The sequence below is a fragment of the Orbicella faveolata genome, unplaced genomic scaffold, assembly GCF_042242905.1.
Source record: "Orbicella faveolata isolate gen_17 unplaced genomic scaffold, um_ofav_v1 contig_12, whole genome shotgun sequence".
Taxonomy (NCBI): domain Eukaryota; kingdom Metazoa; phylum Cnidaria; class Anthozoa; order Scleractinia; family Merulinidae; genus Orbicella; species Orbicella faveolata.
Window position 1 is genome coordinate 20905001 of NW_028301539.1, and position 18638 is coordinate 20923638.

At 43.2% G+C, this 18638-nt stretch overlaps 4 protein-coding genes, 1 long non-coding RNA gene and 2 pseudogenes across 5 annotated transcripts in view; 3 read left to right on the plus strand and 4 right to left on the minus strand.

Moving 5' to 3' along the window:
• LOC149117105 (uncharacterized) overlaps positions 1 to 18638 on the plus strand; it is a 256173-nt gene that overhangs the window by 45834 nt on the left and 191701 nt on the right. The window lies entirely within an intron of this gene.
• On the minus strand, positions 3604 to 4757 carry LOC149117110 (uncharacterized). Its single transcript, XM_089282784.1, has one exon. It carries the CDS (start codon positions 4749 to 4751, stop codon positions 4401 to 4403), a length of 351 nt encoding a protein of 116 aa, XP_089138910.1. The 5' UTR covers positions 4752 to 4757; the 3' UTR covers positions 3604 to 4400.
• On the minus strand, positions 4943 to 5541 carry LOC149117111 (uncharacterized). Its single transcript, XM_089282783.1, has one exon. The coding sequence runs from the start codon at positions 5533 to 5535 to the stop codon at positions 4960 to 4962; it is 576 nt and encodes a 191-aa protein (XP_089138909.1). The 5' UTR covers positions 5536 to 5541; the 3' UTR covers positions 4943 to 4959.
• LOC149117112 (uncharacterized protein F54H12.2-like) lies at positions 6548 to 8970 on the minus strand (annotated as a pseudogene).
• On the minus strand, positions 10252 to 12343 carry LOC149117113 (uncharacterized; annotated as a pseudogene).
• On the plus strand, positions 15512 to 16614 carry LOC149117114 (uncharacterized). The gene has a single exon (XM_089282785.1). It carries the CDS (start codon positions 15522 to 15524, stop codon positions 16554 to 16556), a length of 1035 nt encoding a protein of 344 aa, XP_089138911.1. The 5' UTR covers positions 15512 to 15521; the 3' UTR covers positions 16557 to 16614.
• On the plus strand, positions 16666 to 18223 carry LOC149117115 (uncharacterized). The gene has a single exon (XM_089282786.1). The coding sequence runs from the start codon at positions 16679 to 16681 to the stop codon at positions 17465 to 17467; it is 789 nt and encodes a 262-aa protein (XP_089138912.1). The 5' UTR covers positions 16666 to 16678; the 3' UTR covers positions 17468 to 18223.

Below are 18638 nucleotides of genomic sequence, written 5' to 3' on the forward strand. Positions count from 1 at the left end.
CCGCGGTTATGCGAAACAGACGGAAAAATTGGTCTCTATTACCCCTACTCTACAATATAATTTTATCTCATTTCCTCAATCGCCAGCAACCAAAACTATACATTGCAAACACCCAGAACAAGATTAAAAAGCGAAAGTAACCAATGGTGACTGAGAGAAGCTAATGTAGGGTTTTCAAACTTTCACACTGTCATTAGAAATGGCCGTCATTAGTAGTCTAGTGTACCCAATTAATTCTTAATTTCGTATTCTTAACTGTACATTTTAAATCTTAATCTATTGTAACGTAGTAGTGTCCCCAATTAGCTTCTGTAAGCTAAATACTTTCCCTGACACTTAAATAAGTTATTATTATTATTATTATTATTATTATTGGTAGTGTAATAAGAACATTTATCGTATCTTCAAAATGAACGTCATTAAAATCTGAGATTACGTTTAATCGAGCAAACATGTAACAAGTAAACAGGAGCATTATTAATCCAAGTAGGGATGAATATGAACAACCTACCCAATTCATTAAAAGAAAAGCATTAATGGGTGATTCCAGAAAATATCCATACCATACCACGGGCGGCATCTTGGAATTCCGAGGGAGAGGGGGGTTTCTTGGACTGGAATTCTGAAGGCATGGGGGGGGGGGGGGGGGGGTAACGCAATTTGGAATTCCAAACGCATAAGGGGGTTTCAGCTCTGAATTTCTTGGCTTGGCTTGAAATCTCTGATCTGATACCTTTTCCAGTTTGTAAATCATCAAGCACGAACCGACCGCTGAAGCAGAATAAAGATAGATCAAGCAGGTGCTAGCGATCACGCGGAAAAGTGAGTGGATGGATTGTGCGGCAAGCTCCACATCAAAGAGGCCTTAAAATTGATGAATTAGTTGATAGATTAATAAAACGTAAAACAAGTCTGTGTTTCTTTCCGATCTAAAATTGTCGATCCGTGAGAAAAACTCGAACCAGTCTCTCTTTTCCAAATGGAATGCTGACGGGTTTGTAGGCTACATTACTAGTGGTCAGCAGTTCCTCAATGAACGCAATTTTCAATATGGTGGGAGACGGCCCATCATAAATTTCACTTTCGTCTTCCACTGGTATCAATATGATCTACTCTCCTGAAAATATGAAGCTAATGAAATGAAAACAAAAAGTTTTATTTGGTGGTAAGCAACTTCAAGATAACACTTAGAGGGGAAAGCTAGGGTGTACTTTATTAAACGTTAACAAACTTGAGTGGCTTGTTTGCCGTTTGCTTGACTGTAAATTGTGAGCAGAATTTTCTTGGAGGGGGAAAAAGGAGCAAGTTTCTCGTTCAGTGGAAGTTTTAAGAAACCGACCACTGATTTTACTTCGAAAATTCGATTTTTCTCATAAGCTGGGATTTCGAAGCCCTTACCTGGTCAATCACTAAAATGAGTTTTATTTGATTGAAAATTCTAATTGAATTTTTCTAGGATTGATTGAAGTTCGGTCCGCTCAACACAAGTTGCTTACCTTCCGAAACTGGAAAAATAGCACATATTGCTGACGCTCTAAAAATATTAATATTCGCTCAAAAGTCCAAATTCTTTTTTTCAACTATAGATATATCATAGCAGTCTTTTTAGCCATGTTGCAATTATAATTAGATGTTGTTCCTTCAACGGTTAACGCGCATCCAACCCCAAATTTTTTTTTTCCGCTAAAACGAATCTACTTATTATTTAAAATACTTTTGCGAAAACATTTTTAGATTCGGTTAAATCCTCGACTTTCTGTGCCCCGACGAAATCTCGAAAAAAGCTCCAAAAAAACCGCCATTTTGTTTTGCGACCGAGTTTGAGGAGAATGGGTTCAGCGGCTGTTGTCACGTCTACCCAGGATGGTGGAATACCTCATGTTCTCTCATTTCCTTCAGGATGGTGCAATACACATTCAAAAAGTGCGCAGAAACGCCTTCCAGAAGTGCTATCGGCTGCTGCAGCAATATTTCTCAGATTTAAAGAAAGATATACTGTACAATTTACTGGCAATGATCGGTCAATGGTAAAATAAAGACGTAAACGAGGGTTGATTTTATCGAACTGAAACAAGCGAACTGAGTCCGTGAGAACCATTGAAGAACTATCACTGGAATTTGTTCTGCAGACTTTCAAACGCTATTTTAAAAATTTTCTGCTTAAAGCCAACCAGCAGTTTGTAGAAATACTACCAACAACCTATATCTTCCAATCTCGCAGTATTTATAACATAGCCCGCAAAGTTGTGTGATCAATCAAGAAGCATTTTTAATACGACCAATAAACTGATATGTAAATAGGTCGCAACTGTAGGCCGCCAACCAGCAATTATTTCTCTTTCGATTTAGATAAAAGTCGAAGATTAATCCATTAGAATTACATGATAACAAAACTGTTAGATTCACAGAGTTTTTCGGTTTGGAAATCAGCAGTGCGACAGTAGTGGTATGGGCTAGTCCAGTACGGATTTGACAGGTATTGTGATGCAAATGAAAAAGTATTGTTACGGAAAGGAGTTCTATTGTTTTCTCGAGTTTGACGTATCCATGGTAACCAGAAGCCCCGCCCCCTTTGACGTCATTAATCTCGTTTCCGTGTTGACCGAGTAAAAAGCCTGGTTTCTAAAATAGAGCACACACATTGTAATCAGGATTTTAATACTAAACTTTGCTTTAAAACGAACACAGAGTCTGATATTTCATTTGTCAACTTTTATTGAATAATAACAACATGAACTCCAAAGGGAGAATCGATTACAATTTTAACTTTTTCTTCGCCTGCATGATTCTTTTCACAATCTTTTCAGTCACCGTTTTGTTGCCGGGTAACCTCGTTATGGCCTTGATCATCTTTGTATCTGCTTTCCACTTGTCTTGCAAATTCTTAGCGCGACTGTAATCGATGTCGTGTTGTTTGGCAATCTTGTCCAGTCGGTTGATGCCTGGGTCTCCTAGTTTCAGTCTCTTTGCCAACTTGGTCCCAGGCCCCATGTACTGGTACCCAGGCCAGTGAAATTCAATCCCCGTCTTGCCTAGCAATTTTTGAATGTCAAAACCACGTCCACGTTGGCGATACTGGCCCGTACGGGTCTTAGTCCGAGTCATAATCGTGTTTTAGATTTCTTCTCAGTTTCTTTCCTTTGGCCCAGTCTTCTCAACCACTCGTAGGTTTTAAACGTTCGGCCTCGTTTTTACGTTTGCCCTTGCCTTTGCACTTGTCTTTACCCAGGAGAATGTCAGCCTTTCTTAGGAGCGTTCCCAGGTCCGAGTCAGGTGGTGGAATGGGTGTTTTAGCAGCGGGTTGCTTCTTTTTAACACGTGACGTACACGGTGTAGCTTCTTCCTTGATCTTTGGTGTTTTTGTACCTCGAGAAGCGTTCTTAATCAATTGTTTGAACATGGTTTCCAACGGACCCTTCACCAAATCTCCTTCCTCTCCATCTTCCTCTTCACCAACATCAGCACTATTGCTCAACAAAGGACCAATTTGTCTGATACGTTTGGTTAAACGACCTCTCTGACGAGCTAGAGGTTTGATTTTCTTGATGGCAATCGAATCTGGAATTGATTTATCACGGATTATCACGTGACTTTCGGCGGCCAATCGACCCGCTTTGTTCAATAAGGCATCGTCGGTGATTTCTCCTTTGTAATACTGAACCAATTGGTCAAACTCTTTTGTGGGTACCATCATGACCTCTTCTGTCATCCTCGAAATGTTGTTGGAGTAACGTTTCGTAGCAGTCTTGCCAGTAACGAACCTCTTGATGAACCTTTTCTAGTTTCAGCTCCAGGCTATGTTTTGTTTCTTCTACTGTAGAACACTCCTTACACAACAGGATAGTCTCACCTGCTTCGGTCTCGTCACGGTGTCGTTTGCAAGCTGAACACAGATCCTCGTACTTAAATGCCATATGCTCTTGAAGGAGGGCGTTGTAAGCTTGATGCCAATGTTCCACATCACGTTTCAGGGCGTCTTCTCTTTCGTTGGCTTGTTGTAATAACCTGACCAATTCACTCAAGTGTCTTTGGGTTTGGGGACGAAGTCGTAACCTTGCAGTGGATAACCGTGGGCATCTCTGGTGTTTAGCATTGACATGCTTGGAACACGTCGTTTAAACCTCGCCAGAATCCGCTACCTTTTTGTTTTTGGAGATGCTCTCTTCGCCTCTTGACCGAGTTTCTGCGTTTCCTCACCTTGCGTAGCGTTGTCTTATAGCGATGCAGTTTAACCATGGTGATTGGGTGAACGGGAATTCTCTTTCGTAATAGATTGAGAACCATTTCGCTTACGGCGTTGATTTGATCTGCATTAGCATGTTCTAACATCTCCTGTCTCCTGTTCCGATTGGCCTCTTGGGGAATAACTTCCAAGAAAGGGCGTTGTCTGCGTAATCAAATCATACTTCCCAAGGTGCAGGGCGTCTGTTGTAACTGCCTGTGACACCCTTTACACACATTCTCTTATACCGTTTGTCCTTTCCGAGCTTGTACCCGATCTTGGCTGCATTCTTGAGAACAGTAAACAGTGCACCTCCACGTTGTCTCTTGTTATAGTGATTCACATTGTCTCTGATTCCTTTTGCTGCCTGACCCGCTAATTTCAAAGCCAGCGTAGCGAAGCTAGGTGAGGGTCCCGATAAGAACATACTAGCTCCTTCGACGATCTTGCCAACCAATCTATGTTTACGTCGTGCCAGTGCTCCACCTCGCTGTTTACTTCTTTTCTTGGTCTTTGGTTTATTTTTCATCGTCGACGTTTACACGAAGCAACTTCCAAACCTTTTTTCACACCGTAACCAGCTGCACCAGAGATTCCTCCTAGAGCCACGCCTTGCCTGCTGCTACTAAAGCTGGAATGAGAGCTGCCAATGGTAACAATCCCCCTTTTTGTGTCCTCCCACGTCTCCTTGGTCTTTTACGAACTGTTTGTTTGCTCTTTATGACACATACTACCACTCACACGTAAGTGCTCTCGCTTTTATCGACGTGGTCGTAGCGAAATCGTTGTTCGTATTCTTGCACGCACTTGTCAGATACTGGGGGTGTGAAATCAGTGATTGTGTCATCCAAGGTTTGCATCTTGATTAAAAATCCCTCAAACTCCTCCATCGGAAGTCCTCGCACGTAGGTTCTCAATTCGATCAATGTTTTGTCGTAAGTGGTGTAGGCAAAGCGACACATGTCGATTTTGAACGAAAACTTTTTGAAATCGTTCCACCCCTTAATCACAGTTCCAGCGGCAGTTAAACAGGCAATCAGGAGACTGTTTTCTAAGACGGATCCTACGACAATGCCTGCTGCCACGATGATCAATGCCAAAGCATTCAAACAACCGTGGCACCACTTAAAGTGGTAAAACATCTGGCGATGACACCACCACTGACGGTGGTAAAAGGCAAACAACCCATCCAATCGGTACAACAAATCTTTGTTTACCCACTGGGCGCTTTTCTTGGATCCGTTCATTAGAGATATGGTAGTGATTGAATCTTGGGAAGAACTCATCACGATGTCTCGATGAATTTGTGACATCTCATGCATCCTTCGTCCTTTAAAAGGTGGCTGAGAATCCTTTGATCGTCCGAACTGCCTGGATGTAAATCCAAGACCATGTGTCCGAACAAACATTCTGTCAAACGTTGAAACGTGTCTTGTAAAACTTGCCACTGGGTGGGAAATGCCTGTAACAGTAAATTTCTCATGCCTAATTGATCTCATGGATTCTTGAAGGCTACGACATAGTGGGCGTTTCTGGAAATACTCTTGGCATATTTCCCCGGCGGAAACATGTCTTGGCACAAGTAGAGCACGCGTTCTGATGGTGAGAATGTTTGGTGAACAGATCCAACACTCGTTTATCGTTCCCTCCTTCAGCCATTAGATCGTTCAACACGAGTAATCCGCCTTTAGGAAACCACGTTTTCAGTTGATCTGTGTCGGGAATGCCTTGGTGAAACTTGACCCCCTGTTCTTTCATGGGCTGAAACCTGTCTTGCCACACTCCGTAACAATAATGGACTTGGGAGGGTGGGGTATGAAACAAATCGAGGTTGTTCAGTAAAAGTTTGGTGGTAAACACAGTCTTGCCACACCCTGAAGGACCCACCACCAACAGACTGGAAGGGGTGTGAAATCGAAAAGACCTGCGTCGTTCCATGAGTCCAAATGACCAAACGGCATGGCCATGCTACTTTTGATACCGCATGGAAAGGAAAAATTCCACCCAACGGGGAATGGAGCCCTGATCTCTCGCGTGACAGTCCAGAATATTAACCATTGTACTACAAGATCATCACACGGAAAATGAACATTTTCAATCGTATTTTAATGTCAAATTAACAATCATTACACTAAATATCTCACACCGCAACGAGAGGTGCCTTGGTGATGTTTCACTTTACACACTCTATCCCATTCTAACTCTTTCTCGATCAACTTCTTTAACATCTGGCCTATTTTGTGATCGTTGTCTACGTAATCATGTTTCGAGAAACGCCTCAAGAACTCGTTCATGCTTTGACTTCTCGCCCCGTCTTTTAAATAGAACAAGGTGTAATCACCACAGCTTTTACTGTAAATCGATTGCAGTGACTGTCCATTGTAATTGACATGTTTCCATTGACTTTTTAACCAGTCTTGCAAAGGCTGTGTTGACTTGTAAGTCTCTAACGGTGGAGCGTAGCTGTCCATCACCTCGCACACATTCCTACTATGGGTCCAAAGCGCCAGCCAGTGTCGGCCCGGTCTATCATGTGGATCTGTGTTTACAATGTACCCACGAGGTTCTTTCTTGATCGGTAGACGTGGTAATCGATCACAAGCCACCGTCAAGTCAAAGTAAGGTTTCAAAATGGCATCCGCTTCGCCAAATGATCCAGTTGCACGTTATTCAGAGGTACTTTCTCCATTAGCGTTGGTAAATGTCGTACAACACGGCTTTGTTCTTGTCTATTTCCAAGGGGTTTTCAAACTCTCTGTACAAGATGACTGTGATGTTGTTACCTGGTGCGACACCGAAGTTCAGCACGATCTGTAACTCTCCTGACTGCTTGGGGTTCAACACTGGACTGTCCAAACATCCGTTGGCTGCATTGTCAAATACAAACAGTGTGCAATTCTTGCCTTGACCCCAGTCTTCGCTTCTGACCATGTTACCTTGATGTTTGCACAAACATCCTGTGGCTTGTAAGAATCGATAGTAACCTCTCAGATCTTGGGTACCGTCGTTGTGCACTAACTCCAGGGTCTCGTAAGGGTACTCTTCTCCTCTGACCAGTTGCCTGATGTTACTCACACCAAACTTTTGAAAGCAGAATGGGTCATGTGCCACAGTACCATTGAAGGCTTCTGAAAGCACAAGCCCAACGATGACTCTGTTAGGAATTCTGCCTTGAAATAAATTGTTGCACTCGTATCTTTGCTGGTTCCCTTGCATGTTGAAGGTCCTGATTTCACTTCTCACGGTCGGGTAAGCCACTATAGTTCTGTTGATGTTCATTTTCGTCATCAACTCTCAGTAGACACTGGGGTTGAGCCTTACTTGACACAGGTACATTCTCACTTTGACCTCTTCATGTGTCAATCTTCCAGCTACGTTCACACCATTCAAGAACAAATTGGGAGAATTGAAGTACATCTGGATTCCAATCTGCACACCAGGTACCAGCAATTTGTTTAAGTGGAGCACCTCAATGTGGGGTGTGAACCTTAGCATGTGTTGTTTTCCATCTGTGTAATTGCCTTGTTCTGCTTTCATGAGTTGCACTGAAGCTTGTTGGTTGGAGGACAATGCTTGGAAAGCCTCATGCCCATCTCCTTCCGTGTTTGTGTTGTTCACAGTCAATTGCGCTGGAAAGTCCAGGGCATTGTACCAAACTTGAGGCTTTAACACGGTTTCTCCATCATCTCTGTTGTAGTTGAGCAATGTTTCCAGGTTTGCTTTGTAGTGATAAGTGTTGGTCTGAGGACTGATCAAGGTACCATTGAGTCTCACACTGATCTGTTTGAACAAAGTGTGGGCCAAATTGTTCATGGGCCAGAGTCTCGTGGCTTGGACTACGTTATCACCATTTGCCAGTTTGAATGCCAACTCAATCTCAAAGAAACTTCGACTGAGATCCACATAATCTTCTTGAGGATCCACTTGGAATTCCACAGGGTTGATGCCTGTCGTGTAGGTCTGAATGGGTACAATGCGATAACTGGACATGCTGAGATCAGTGGGTGGAACGGTGAACAGGTTCAGTTGAGGATTCAGGACTGATCTGGAACCCAGATGTAACAAGCCACCGTCCATCAAGGTATCCGTCATATTTTTCTTCTTCTTCTCTGTTGTCTTCTCGCTAAGATGTGATCCCAATCGTAGCCAACAGGTTTACTGACCTCAGGACCAATCCATCCGCCTTTTTGTACCTTTCGTCGACATTTCGAGGTTTTTGGGAACCCTTCACAACATGACGCTGACAACCCCTTTCTAGATTTGATGAGTCTCGAGCCTCTGGAGTACATGGGATTCATTATTCGCCGAAGATGTCGTTGAATTTTCCCTTGATGTTTCTATCTAGGACTTCGTAAGCTTTATGTTTCACTGCTTGTTTAACACTCCTTTTCACACCCTCTTTCGCCTTTCGAATGCGATCTCAAATGCCGCGACCGCTTTTTAACCCTTTCAGACCTCCTCTAACACTCGCTTTCAGCAGTTCATGAACGAAGCCACCTCCACCTTCTGGGTCAGGTTTGAATCGTGTTAAACTTCCACCTTTCATGCTTGTTTGAAGTGAAGGGTGAGAATCGTGTTTCTTCACCAAATTCGGTCAATTCACCTGTGGTCTCCGACACTTGAGTCTCAATAATGTCCAACTGGGCCTTGCGCAACGGAATATATTGAATGTGGAGCGGCTCAAAGTAATGACTTCCATCCCCCGTGCGTCGATAATTGACCTCTCGCAAGAGATCCATGACTTGATTTCCCACCATAGAACTTCCTCCCACGTCAGAATAGATAAACAGGGAATGTGATGTCGAGCCCACCACGTTTTGAAAGGCTTTGTTGAGATTTGTGAAGTGCCAATTGCAAGTAACACTCAGATGAAGAAGGTCCTCTGCTATCAGCCAAAACACAGGCTCACCCCTGTCGTTTTTCAGATCATGTGTAATTGTTTCTAAATTGGGTACCGTGTCGGTAAAAAACTCTTGACGTCAATTGGGTCCCAAGTCATAATTTTCAGGGCTGCTCTCCTTCAACCATCCCATCTTTAAGGCCAACATTTTATTGATCTTCAATGCTGGTGAGTTATTGGAGCGCACATGTGTGGATTTGTTATCCGTTAGCAGATCATCTCCATCCCAACGAAATTTCACGTACATTCTCTTTCCATCGGATGCCTTATAGCTGCTACCGAGATGGGGTCCTTGGTAATTTAAGATGCGCCTCTGTTCGAAAAAAGTCACCATACTTTTCATGAAACCAACACCATCAATGTACTGTACCACGGCTCCGAGATCTTTTGGATCATAGTGGGCTCTACCAAACGTTAACACACCAGAAGGGTATTTCAGGATCCAATCCATGGTAAACAGGATGTTGTTACCATGGACCAAGTTGGGGAGATGAACTTTCACATCTGGTAGCGAAATGCTAATTAATCCCACTTTCCAACTCGATCCTTGTAACCTGATGGGGTGGAGTAATTGAATCTTGAAATGATTGCTTTGGTTTTGCGGAAACTCTGCGTGATTGCTGTGACTAGGTAAGGTGATGTAAAACTCCTCACTCATCCTCAAAGCTTTTTCACGTCCTTCTTGTCAATTCAACTGTCGTATTTTTCTGACCAACCTTTCCAACGTACCAAGACTTTATTTCCTTTTCGCTTCACGACCTTGTCCACTCGGAATAAATAATCCTTTGACACATTCACTTTTTGTAAATCTTGTTCGTAAAAGGTACCCTTGAGCAAAGTTCCATCCAACTCCTCAATCTTGTAAGTGGGAACCACACCAGGTATGACAGGTTGCATGACAAATACTTCTTCGGTCCATCCTGGTAAATACCCTTTCTTAAACTGTCGGAATTTCTTATTCAGTCTCACGCTATCCTTTACTTTCAATGACCCTTTCTGCGGTTTTCTGGACAGACGTTTACCATACATGTGATCCCACACTTCTTTTTCATTCTTGAAATTCACTTGGTTAGGTGCCATACCAATGTTGTGATGGTAGGATGTATTGTATCCTTTGACCAAATCTGGCAACACCGGTAAATAGCCAAGGGTGTTCTTGACCGTGAAATATCGATAAAACCTTTCCTTGAAGGTACGATTAAAACGTTCCACGATACTAGCTTTGGTATCACCACTGGTCGAGAAATGGTAAATGTTTTTTTTGTTTCATCAAGGCTTCAAACGTACTATTGTAGAATTCCTTACCATCATCGGTTTGTACGTTGATGGGTTTTCTACCCTTGGCACCTTTCAAAATCTTCTCAAAGGCTTCAGTTACTGCTTTTCCCATTTTAGTTTTGATGGGTTTCACCCAAGCGTACTTGGAAAACGCATCGATCACCATCAGTAAATAACGCATGCCTTTGTTGTATTTGGATATGTTTTGTATTTCCACCAGATTGGCCACCCATTGTTCATCTATGTTGAACACCAACACAGGTAAGGTAGGGAAACGTCTCCTTCGGGGTCTGTGAAGCATGTAGCCCAAATCCTTTTCCAACACCTCTTGCACTTTTTGGACGGGGAGTTTTAGGGTTTGGGCAAAACTGGTTACCCCACCCAAACTACCCAGTTGGCGAGGGTCGTGATAAGATGCTAGTAACTTGATGGCTTTTGATTTCTTCATAGCGTCGCTAATTTCAAAATGCAAGCCTTGATGAGGTCTGGGTGGTGTTCTTGGATGGTCAGGAGCCACTCGTATGCTTGGGGTTGATGTTTCAGCCACATAATAAAGATGAGAAAACGAAAGACGTGTTGCTTTATGTCTGTGGCTTCGAATTCTTTGAGGGGGTCAGCACTGGATGCAAGAGGAATGACTACCCCTTGTACATATTTGAGATACGCTCTTTCACACACTCCACACAACCAACACCAATACAAGTGACTCAACATTGTGTCTGCAGCAAAATGAACTTTATTGATACACTTTCAATCCTTTATACAATTTATACAATTTAGTTTACAGTATCAAATGGGTCTTCTTCTTTCACAAGTGTCCCAAGCCGTACTGGAATATCGGCAGCCTCCCAGATTACATTCTTTCCCTGGATTCCAGTCTCTGGCTAATTGGTAATCGTCTCACTGATACAACCTATCTTTCTCCACAATACAATCTTCACACAAATTTGTGTCCAGCAAGAGGTTGAACCTTTCTTACCACAAGTTGACTTCTTTGGCATCTTACAAACTAGTTTGTACAGTTCGTGACAAACTCCTTGGTGCGTCGCTTTAACTGTCATTTCAAACGGAATTCTCACTTTTTGTTCCAAGTCTTCTGTGATTTGCTGCATGGTTCTAATGGGTCTTAACAGAGAAACAAGGGCAACGCGCATCGGATACGCCAAACCTACGGTGGCTGCAAACATGTTGGTATCTTCAGACAACTCAGGGGATCTGTCGCACACGACAAAATCAAAGGCTTTCGTACATCTATCATACATTACCTCATACCACTCTGAAGTAAAGAGAAACACCAAGCCACTACTTTTCATCCGTGGTAGGATGCAGTCTTTCCACTCCGGTCTTTTTTCTTCCAAATCTGTCTCTGACATACTTTCACCATTTGGATTATAAAACAAAAAGTCAAAGATGAACAGGGTGTCAATCAATGTGTTGGTATCTTCTGGCCATTCTTCCCAACGGACCTTGACTTGACCGTCGATGATCTGCTTGATATGACTATCGTTGTTCTTGTTCGTGCAAAACTTCATGTTTCCAAGATGATTCAAACACTTTGACTGCTGACGGCTAAGTACTGATTTGACTTTTATACGATATGGATGTGACGTCATCTGGTTTGCGACTGGTGTATCATATGTTCATACATACATTAACGTCACACTTTTCCTTATTTGGTCACAAAATCCTATGATTGGTCAGAATAGTAAAGGTGGGAAAACACAGGACGCTGTCAAACCAGTTTGACGGCGTCCTTCACAAAGGTTGATTTCCTTATTTGGTCACAAAATCCTATGGTTGGTCAGGATAGTAAAGGCGGGAAAACACAGAACGCTGTCAAACCAGTTTGACGGCGTCCTTGACAAAGGTTGATTTCCTAACTTGGTTACAAAATGCTGTGATTGGTCAAATATGATGCCATGTTATGGAAAAGTACTGAGCGGTGATTGGCTGATAAAGAGATTATTTGCTAGGCAAATAGAATTTTTACGTCTTTCTTCCCAGGAAATTTGGTTTATTTTAATGGTGCAATATTGAAGGCACATGTGTTGATTCTTGTGCAACAGTAATTGTTATGTAAAGCATACCACACGTGCAGGGGCCTGGACAAGGGGGTTTGTTTTCTTCATTGTATTGAACCCCCCGCTCGTGATGTCAGGACTCGTGGCCTGGTTACAAAGCATTGGTCATTCATTCATTCTTGCTTCTCGCTGGATGACACGTTCGTTTTCAGGTCTAAAGGTAAGCTTTATTTATGGCAGAGGTTGTCCCTAAAGTGCTTATTTTAGGCCATTCTTTTGTTAGGCGTGATTTGGAGTTAGGTTTTGATCCCTGCGCGGCGAATGATTTTAAACTTTGTGGTACAGCGTTGGTTCACTTGCATGGCATCGGTGGCCGCACCATGCAAACACTTCAGGCAAATGACCTACATGTGGTCAGAGACCTCGCTCCAGATATTGTTATCTTAGAAATAGGTACTAACGATCTTACCCATACCTCTCCTGAGACAGTAGGCTCTAATATTGAGGACTTTGTGCATTTGCTTAAAAGGGAATTTTCTGTTCGCACAATCAGCATTTGTGGTGTCATCCCACGTGGCATTTCCGTGCCGCACGCTATGTCCTTTTGGCACAACGCGTCTGTTTTAAATCAATATGTTGGCGTTGTGTTGGATGATTTTGCTTATGTTTTTTGTTGGTCTCATTCGGAGTTCAACAGCCCCCATAAGGACTAATACCTGAGGGATGGCGTTCACGTTAATCCAACAGGGCAGTATTTACTCTACTGGAGTTATCGTGGCGCCATTTTAATGGCTCTGGGTCTGCTTGGGGCCAATTGATCCTTGCATTGGTGTAAAGCCAGTTTTTTCTTAGTTAATTTAGTCGAAAATTCTGGCGTTTTGATGCTGGGTTATTTTAGCTAGCCATATGTAGTTATGCTACCCCCCATTTATTTTGGTCAGTCATTCCTTTTGCACTGACATATTTTGGCTTGTCAGATGTAGTTCTGTAAAGCCCTTAATTCGGCCAGCTATTTATGGCCAGTTAGTCATGTGTAGTCATGGCTAGTTTAACTGGCAGCTAGTCATATGTAGTTATGCTACCTTGTCAGTTTTTGCTGGTGATATGTAGTAATCCTGGCATTTGTTTTCCTTGAGATGCAGCCTCATCTTTGTGTATAATTTGGTTGCCAGGCATATGTAGTTATGCTGGCACCTTCTTTAATTTCTGGCGTTGATGGGCCAGCCAACTCATTGGCTTTTTGTCTTGACACGGTTCGGCATGCCAGGTTATATTTATAAGTGCCTGACCGTGTGTCAGCCTTATTTGGTTTTAATGTTTCTGTTCCTGCCAAGTTTCTCTTCTTTTGAGTTGCAGATTTTTGGTCATGCCTAAAGTTGGGTCTCGAAGTCGTGCCGGTAGGGCAGCAGCTGGAGCTACTAAACGTGCCAGCCCTCGGGCAAGTGTTCGTGCGAGCAGCACTGCCACTCAAAGCCAACCTGCCTCGAAGGGCAAAAGGAGACGTGCATGTGTACCTGTGTCAGCATCAGAGAACCTGGTTGCTCCTGCCCAGGAGCCCCCCAGCATACCAGTAATGGAGCAACCATCTCAACCAGAGGCCCAGCTGTCCCGCCAGTTCATTGAGACACTAATCACCCGAGTAGCTGATGAGGTGTCACGCCGTTTATCCCAAGCAGAGAAACCTGCAAGCCTACCTCCCACCTTGCCATCAGCCCTTCATGAGGTTCCGGTCAGTACAACAAACAGTCAGTCTTCTCCTCCTACTGTGGCTGCTGACGTCATTGCGTCCTCAGTGGTTCAAGGAAGTTTAGCCAATGTGTCAACCGCGGTGACAGGTCCGGTTCCCTCAACATCCGGAGGACCACCACTGGTTCCAGGCCAGTTTTTTCAGTCTGTGGGCTTACCTGTTGATGCCCGTGTCACTGACAAATTACGGGAAAAGATCTGGAAGGATGAGTTCATTGACTTTGGCTCTCTTCTTGTCAACCCAGTTTTAGCAAACCAATATCATTTAACTGTTCAGAATGCAGAGAGTGGTCCACTTCCCTCCCTCTGCATTGAGCCAATAGCTAAGACTAAAAAGGTTACGTCTATCAAAACTTGGCGAAGTATTTTTCACATATTTGTGGGTATTTACACCAAACAATTCTCTCATGAGGCCCCCGCCCTCATGAAATATTGTGAAACTATTCAGGACTTGGCTGGTAGGGGCCATAACTGGAAATTTTACGATGAGAATTTCTGTTTCTTGAGGCAGACCCATCATTCAGCCCTCCCCTGGGATCGGATCCATAATGAACCGTGGCTTAAGTCACACCAGGTTAACCTGCCCAAGTCATTACAACCCTTGTCTACAGGGCGGTTATCGGGCAAGGCTGATACCACCCCTAAAGGCTACTGTTTCCGGTTCCATAAGGGACGTAAATGTGCCCTGGGGTGCGGCTACAAACACCTATGCTACAAGTGTGAGGGGTCTCATCCTGTTTCCAATGTAATTTTCGTGGCCCAGCCAAAACATCCAGTTTTCAGCCCCAACCTGCCAAGTCCCAGTCCCCACAAATTGCTAACTCCAGTAAAAGTAGAGACTAAGACTTTTGCTTGATGGGTACACCCCTTCCACTGTTGAATTTTTAAATCGGGTTTTACTTGTGGCTTTCCACTTCACTTTCAAGGTGAGCGCCAATTGCGCAGAGCAAATAATTTGTTGTCAGCCCTTGAGAATCCTTTGGCAGTTGACGTAAAACTCAAAAAAGAACTTGATGCCCAACGGCTGGCAGGGCCATTTCAGTCTCCTCCACTGTCCCCATTCTGGGTTTCCCCCTTGGGGGTTGTACCAAAGAAAGTGCCAGTTGAATTTCGCCTAATTCACCATTTATCTTTTCCAAAGGGGTCATCTGTTAATGATGGCATACCCCCAGAGCATACCAATGTTTACTATGCTACAATTGATGAGGCCATAAAGCTCATAAGGAGTGCAGGCCCTGGCTACTTCTTGGCAAAAACAGATATAAAAAATGCTTTTCGAATTATTCCGATTCACCCTAGTGATTATAATCTCCTTGGTATGCAGTGGAGGGGGCTTCACTACTATGACCGTTGCATGCCTATGGGCTGTTCTTCATCTTGTTTAACTTTTGAAACTTTTAGCACAGCAGTGGAGTGGGTTGCTCATAACAAGTTAAAAATTGATTACATTTTGCATCTTCTTGATGACTACCTTTTGGTTGCACCTTCAATGCAACTCTGTCAACAGCAGTTAGATTTATTCTTGTCACTTTGTACTTACCTTGGTATTCCCATTGCACCAGAGAAGACCTGTGGTCCCACTACCTCCTTGTCTTTTGCGGGTATCGAATTGGACTCAGTTCTTTTAGAGGCTCACCTCCCCCTTGATAAAATTGAGAAATGCGTGTCCCTCATCTCTGAGTTTTGTCATCGCAAGAAAGTCACTCTCAGAGAAATCCAATCACTCGTTGGCCTCTTAAATTTTGCATGTTCAGTTATAAGGCTGGGTCGAGCTTTCTTGCGTCGGCTAATTGATTTAACAGTGCGTGTTAGCATGCCCAGTCATTATATTAGACGTAACAAAGAGGTCAAGGAGGATTTGTATTTATGGTTATCTTTCTTGTCTAATTTCAATGGAAAATCCTTTTTCCTTGAAGACACCTGGCTTAATTCCCCCAAGTTAAATCTTTTCACTGATGCTTCGGGTGCCTTGGGTTTTGGGGCTATATTTGGGTCTCACTGGTGCTATGGGGAGTGGCCTTCCACTTGGCAATACCAAAATATTGCCATTCTTGAGTTCTACCCTATTGCATTGAGCTTATACCTATGGGGTGCAGCTATGAGCAATCAGTGCATATTGTTTTTTACTGACAATGAAGCCCTGGTTCATGTCATTAACAAACAAACTTGTAAGGATAGGGTTCTGATGGCTTTTGTTCGGAAGCTGGTTTCAATTTGTTTACATCACATTTTGTTCAAAGCCAAACACATACCAGGTGTTCACAACCAACTAGCTGATGCTCTATCTCGCTTGCAGGTCCAGACTTTCAGGCACCTTGCACCACCTCACATGGACTCCTTGCCCACAGAGATTCCCCATTATCTGCAGCTTCAGAATTGGGTTGTATAGTAGCCGTGCTTGCTAAGTTCAACCTCCAGCCTTCATCTATTCCAACTTATCGGCGGGCTTGGCGATTGTTTTACAACTTTCTTAATGCGATTTTTCATTCTGTTAGCAACGCATTTCCCATCATGCCCCATACATTGGCTCTTTTTATTGCTTATATGTATGGCAACAAATATGCTCCGTCTACTGTGAGTTCATATGTTTCTGCCCTAGGCTATTCACATAAATTTTTAGGCCATCCTGATCCTACAAAAGCCTTTTTTATTATCCAATTTCTCAAAGGTTATGGTAAGATAGGTTCACGTTTAGATAGTCGCTTACCTATCACACTTCCAGTACTCAAGAGGATCATTGAGTCTTCGACACAGCTAGCTCTTACCCAGTATCAAAGTTGTCAATTTCGGGCCATGTGCTTGACAGCCTTTTTTGCCTTCTTGCGAATTGGGGAGATTACCTCCAATTCCCTAAAAGATGTGAGTTTCCCCTTGCAGGTTCACCAGTTGGTTAAACTAGTAGATTCCTCGAAGCAGGTGGTGGCTCTGAAACTCACTTTTGGTAATTTTAAACATAGCTACAATCAGCGTCCATTCTCTATAATTTTGCATCGTCATAATTTGTGTTGTCCGGTACAATTGCTACTGGATTATTTATCACTTAGGGGAAATCGCCCAGGTCCACTTGTCCTTAATTTTGATAATAGCCCAGTTTCAAGGACCAATTTTGCAGAACTACTTTCTCTTTCGTTGAATGCTTGTGGGCTTGACTCCACACGCTACAAGGGGCATAGTTTTCGCATCGGCGCTGCTTCATCTGCTGCAGAACGGGGAATGTCTGACGCTCAGATCAGAGCTTTGGGTTGTTGGAGGTCCAATGCCGTCCTTAAGTATATTAGGATACCTTCACTTATGTCTTAGCTTAGGAGTAACTACATGGCTTGCGGGGGAAGCCATGTGCAGGTCACTGAAGGGTGATGGGACTGATTAGCAAGGGCAGCAGTCTCGTCACTTTTTGGTTGCTTAACCTTTCAGGGAGTAAGGGGTTCTGATTAGCAAGGGCAGCAGTTCCCCATGCTCCATGTTCACTGTTCGGAACTATCCTGTACTTTCTACCTTTGTATAGTTTGCTCATCAAGTAAGTACATGTAGTCAGGGTTAGGAGAACAGATTGGCAAGGGCAGCTGTTCTCATTTCTCTGTACTGACAGGCATTCTCTGCCCGAGTTCTAGGCCATTGTTATCTTTAATGTGGGAGAATCCCCCTCTGCTATGGATTTCTGAACTGATTGGCAAGGGCAGCAGTTCACATTAATTTTAGCGGGTAATAATTTGTATTTTAGTCGAAAGGGTAGGGGGAGCAGATTAGTGGGGCAACTGTTCACCTTGCCCTTGTTATAACTGGCCATTATTGTTACAGTTTCAGAGCTTTCTTATTTTGGTCCATGTGGTGGATTGATAGGGGAATCCCCCTCTGTGTTTAATCATATATTTGGTGGGCTGCATTTCCCTTGGGTGGGGCGGCAGCATGATTTTATCATTCTGCTTTGGCGTTTTTGTGCCCTCACCTTTACTAGGGCTCAACACAATTTCTATAGCCAATTGTTTTTGTAATTAATTCAAAAAATTTGTATGATTAAATCGGCTTTGGGTCTTTGCCCTTAGCCATTTTACTCCATCTGGAATTGCCTGTCTTCATTTTAGTGCCCAGTAAACGAGTGCAGTTATGCAGCCCACTAGATTTTTAGTCCCTAGGCTGGGAAGGGAGGAAAGGCATAAATCCCATATAATGTGTGGACCTATTCATTTCTTTACTTGCAAACATCGTTTGGTCTGAGCGCATCCAGAAGAAGAGAGAAGAAAGAATAAACAATATGACAGGAGAACCAGAGATGATACAACTTGAAAGTGATCATGGTGGAGTAGAAGTGCAAGATACATCATGTACCTCTTTCCAACCTGGAAATGTATCTCCTTACCGTTATCCTATCACAAAATCAAAAAGAAAACGAAAAATGGCGGACAAAGATAAGAAGGAAAAGCAGGTGAAGATCAAAAAGGAACCTGAGGAAGGTACAGAAATGTTACTTGAT

Bases quoted from the DNA above. Each gene is read 5' to 3' on its own strand.
- LOC149117110 (XM_089282784.1), bottom strand. From the start codon at position 4,751: ATGAAAAATAAACCAAAGACCAAGAAAAGAAGTAAACAGCGAGGTGGA.
- LOC149117111 (XM_089282783.1), bottom strand. From the start codon at position 5,535: ATGTCACAAATTCATCGAGACATCGTGATGAGTTCTTCCCAAGATTCA.
- LOC149117114 (XM_089282785.1), top strand. From the start codon at position 15,522: ATGCCTATGGGCTGTTCTTCATCTTGTTTAACTTTTGAAACTTTTAGC.
- LOC149117115 (XM_089282786.1), top strand. From the start codon at position 16,679: ATGCCCCATACATTGGCTCTTTTTATTGCTTATATGTATGGCAACAAA.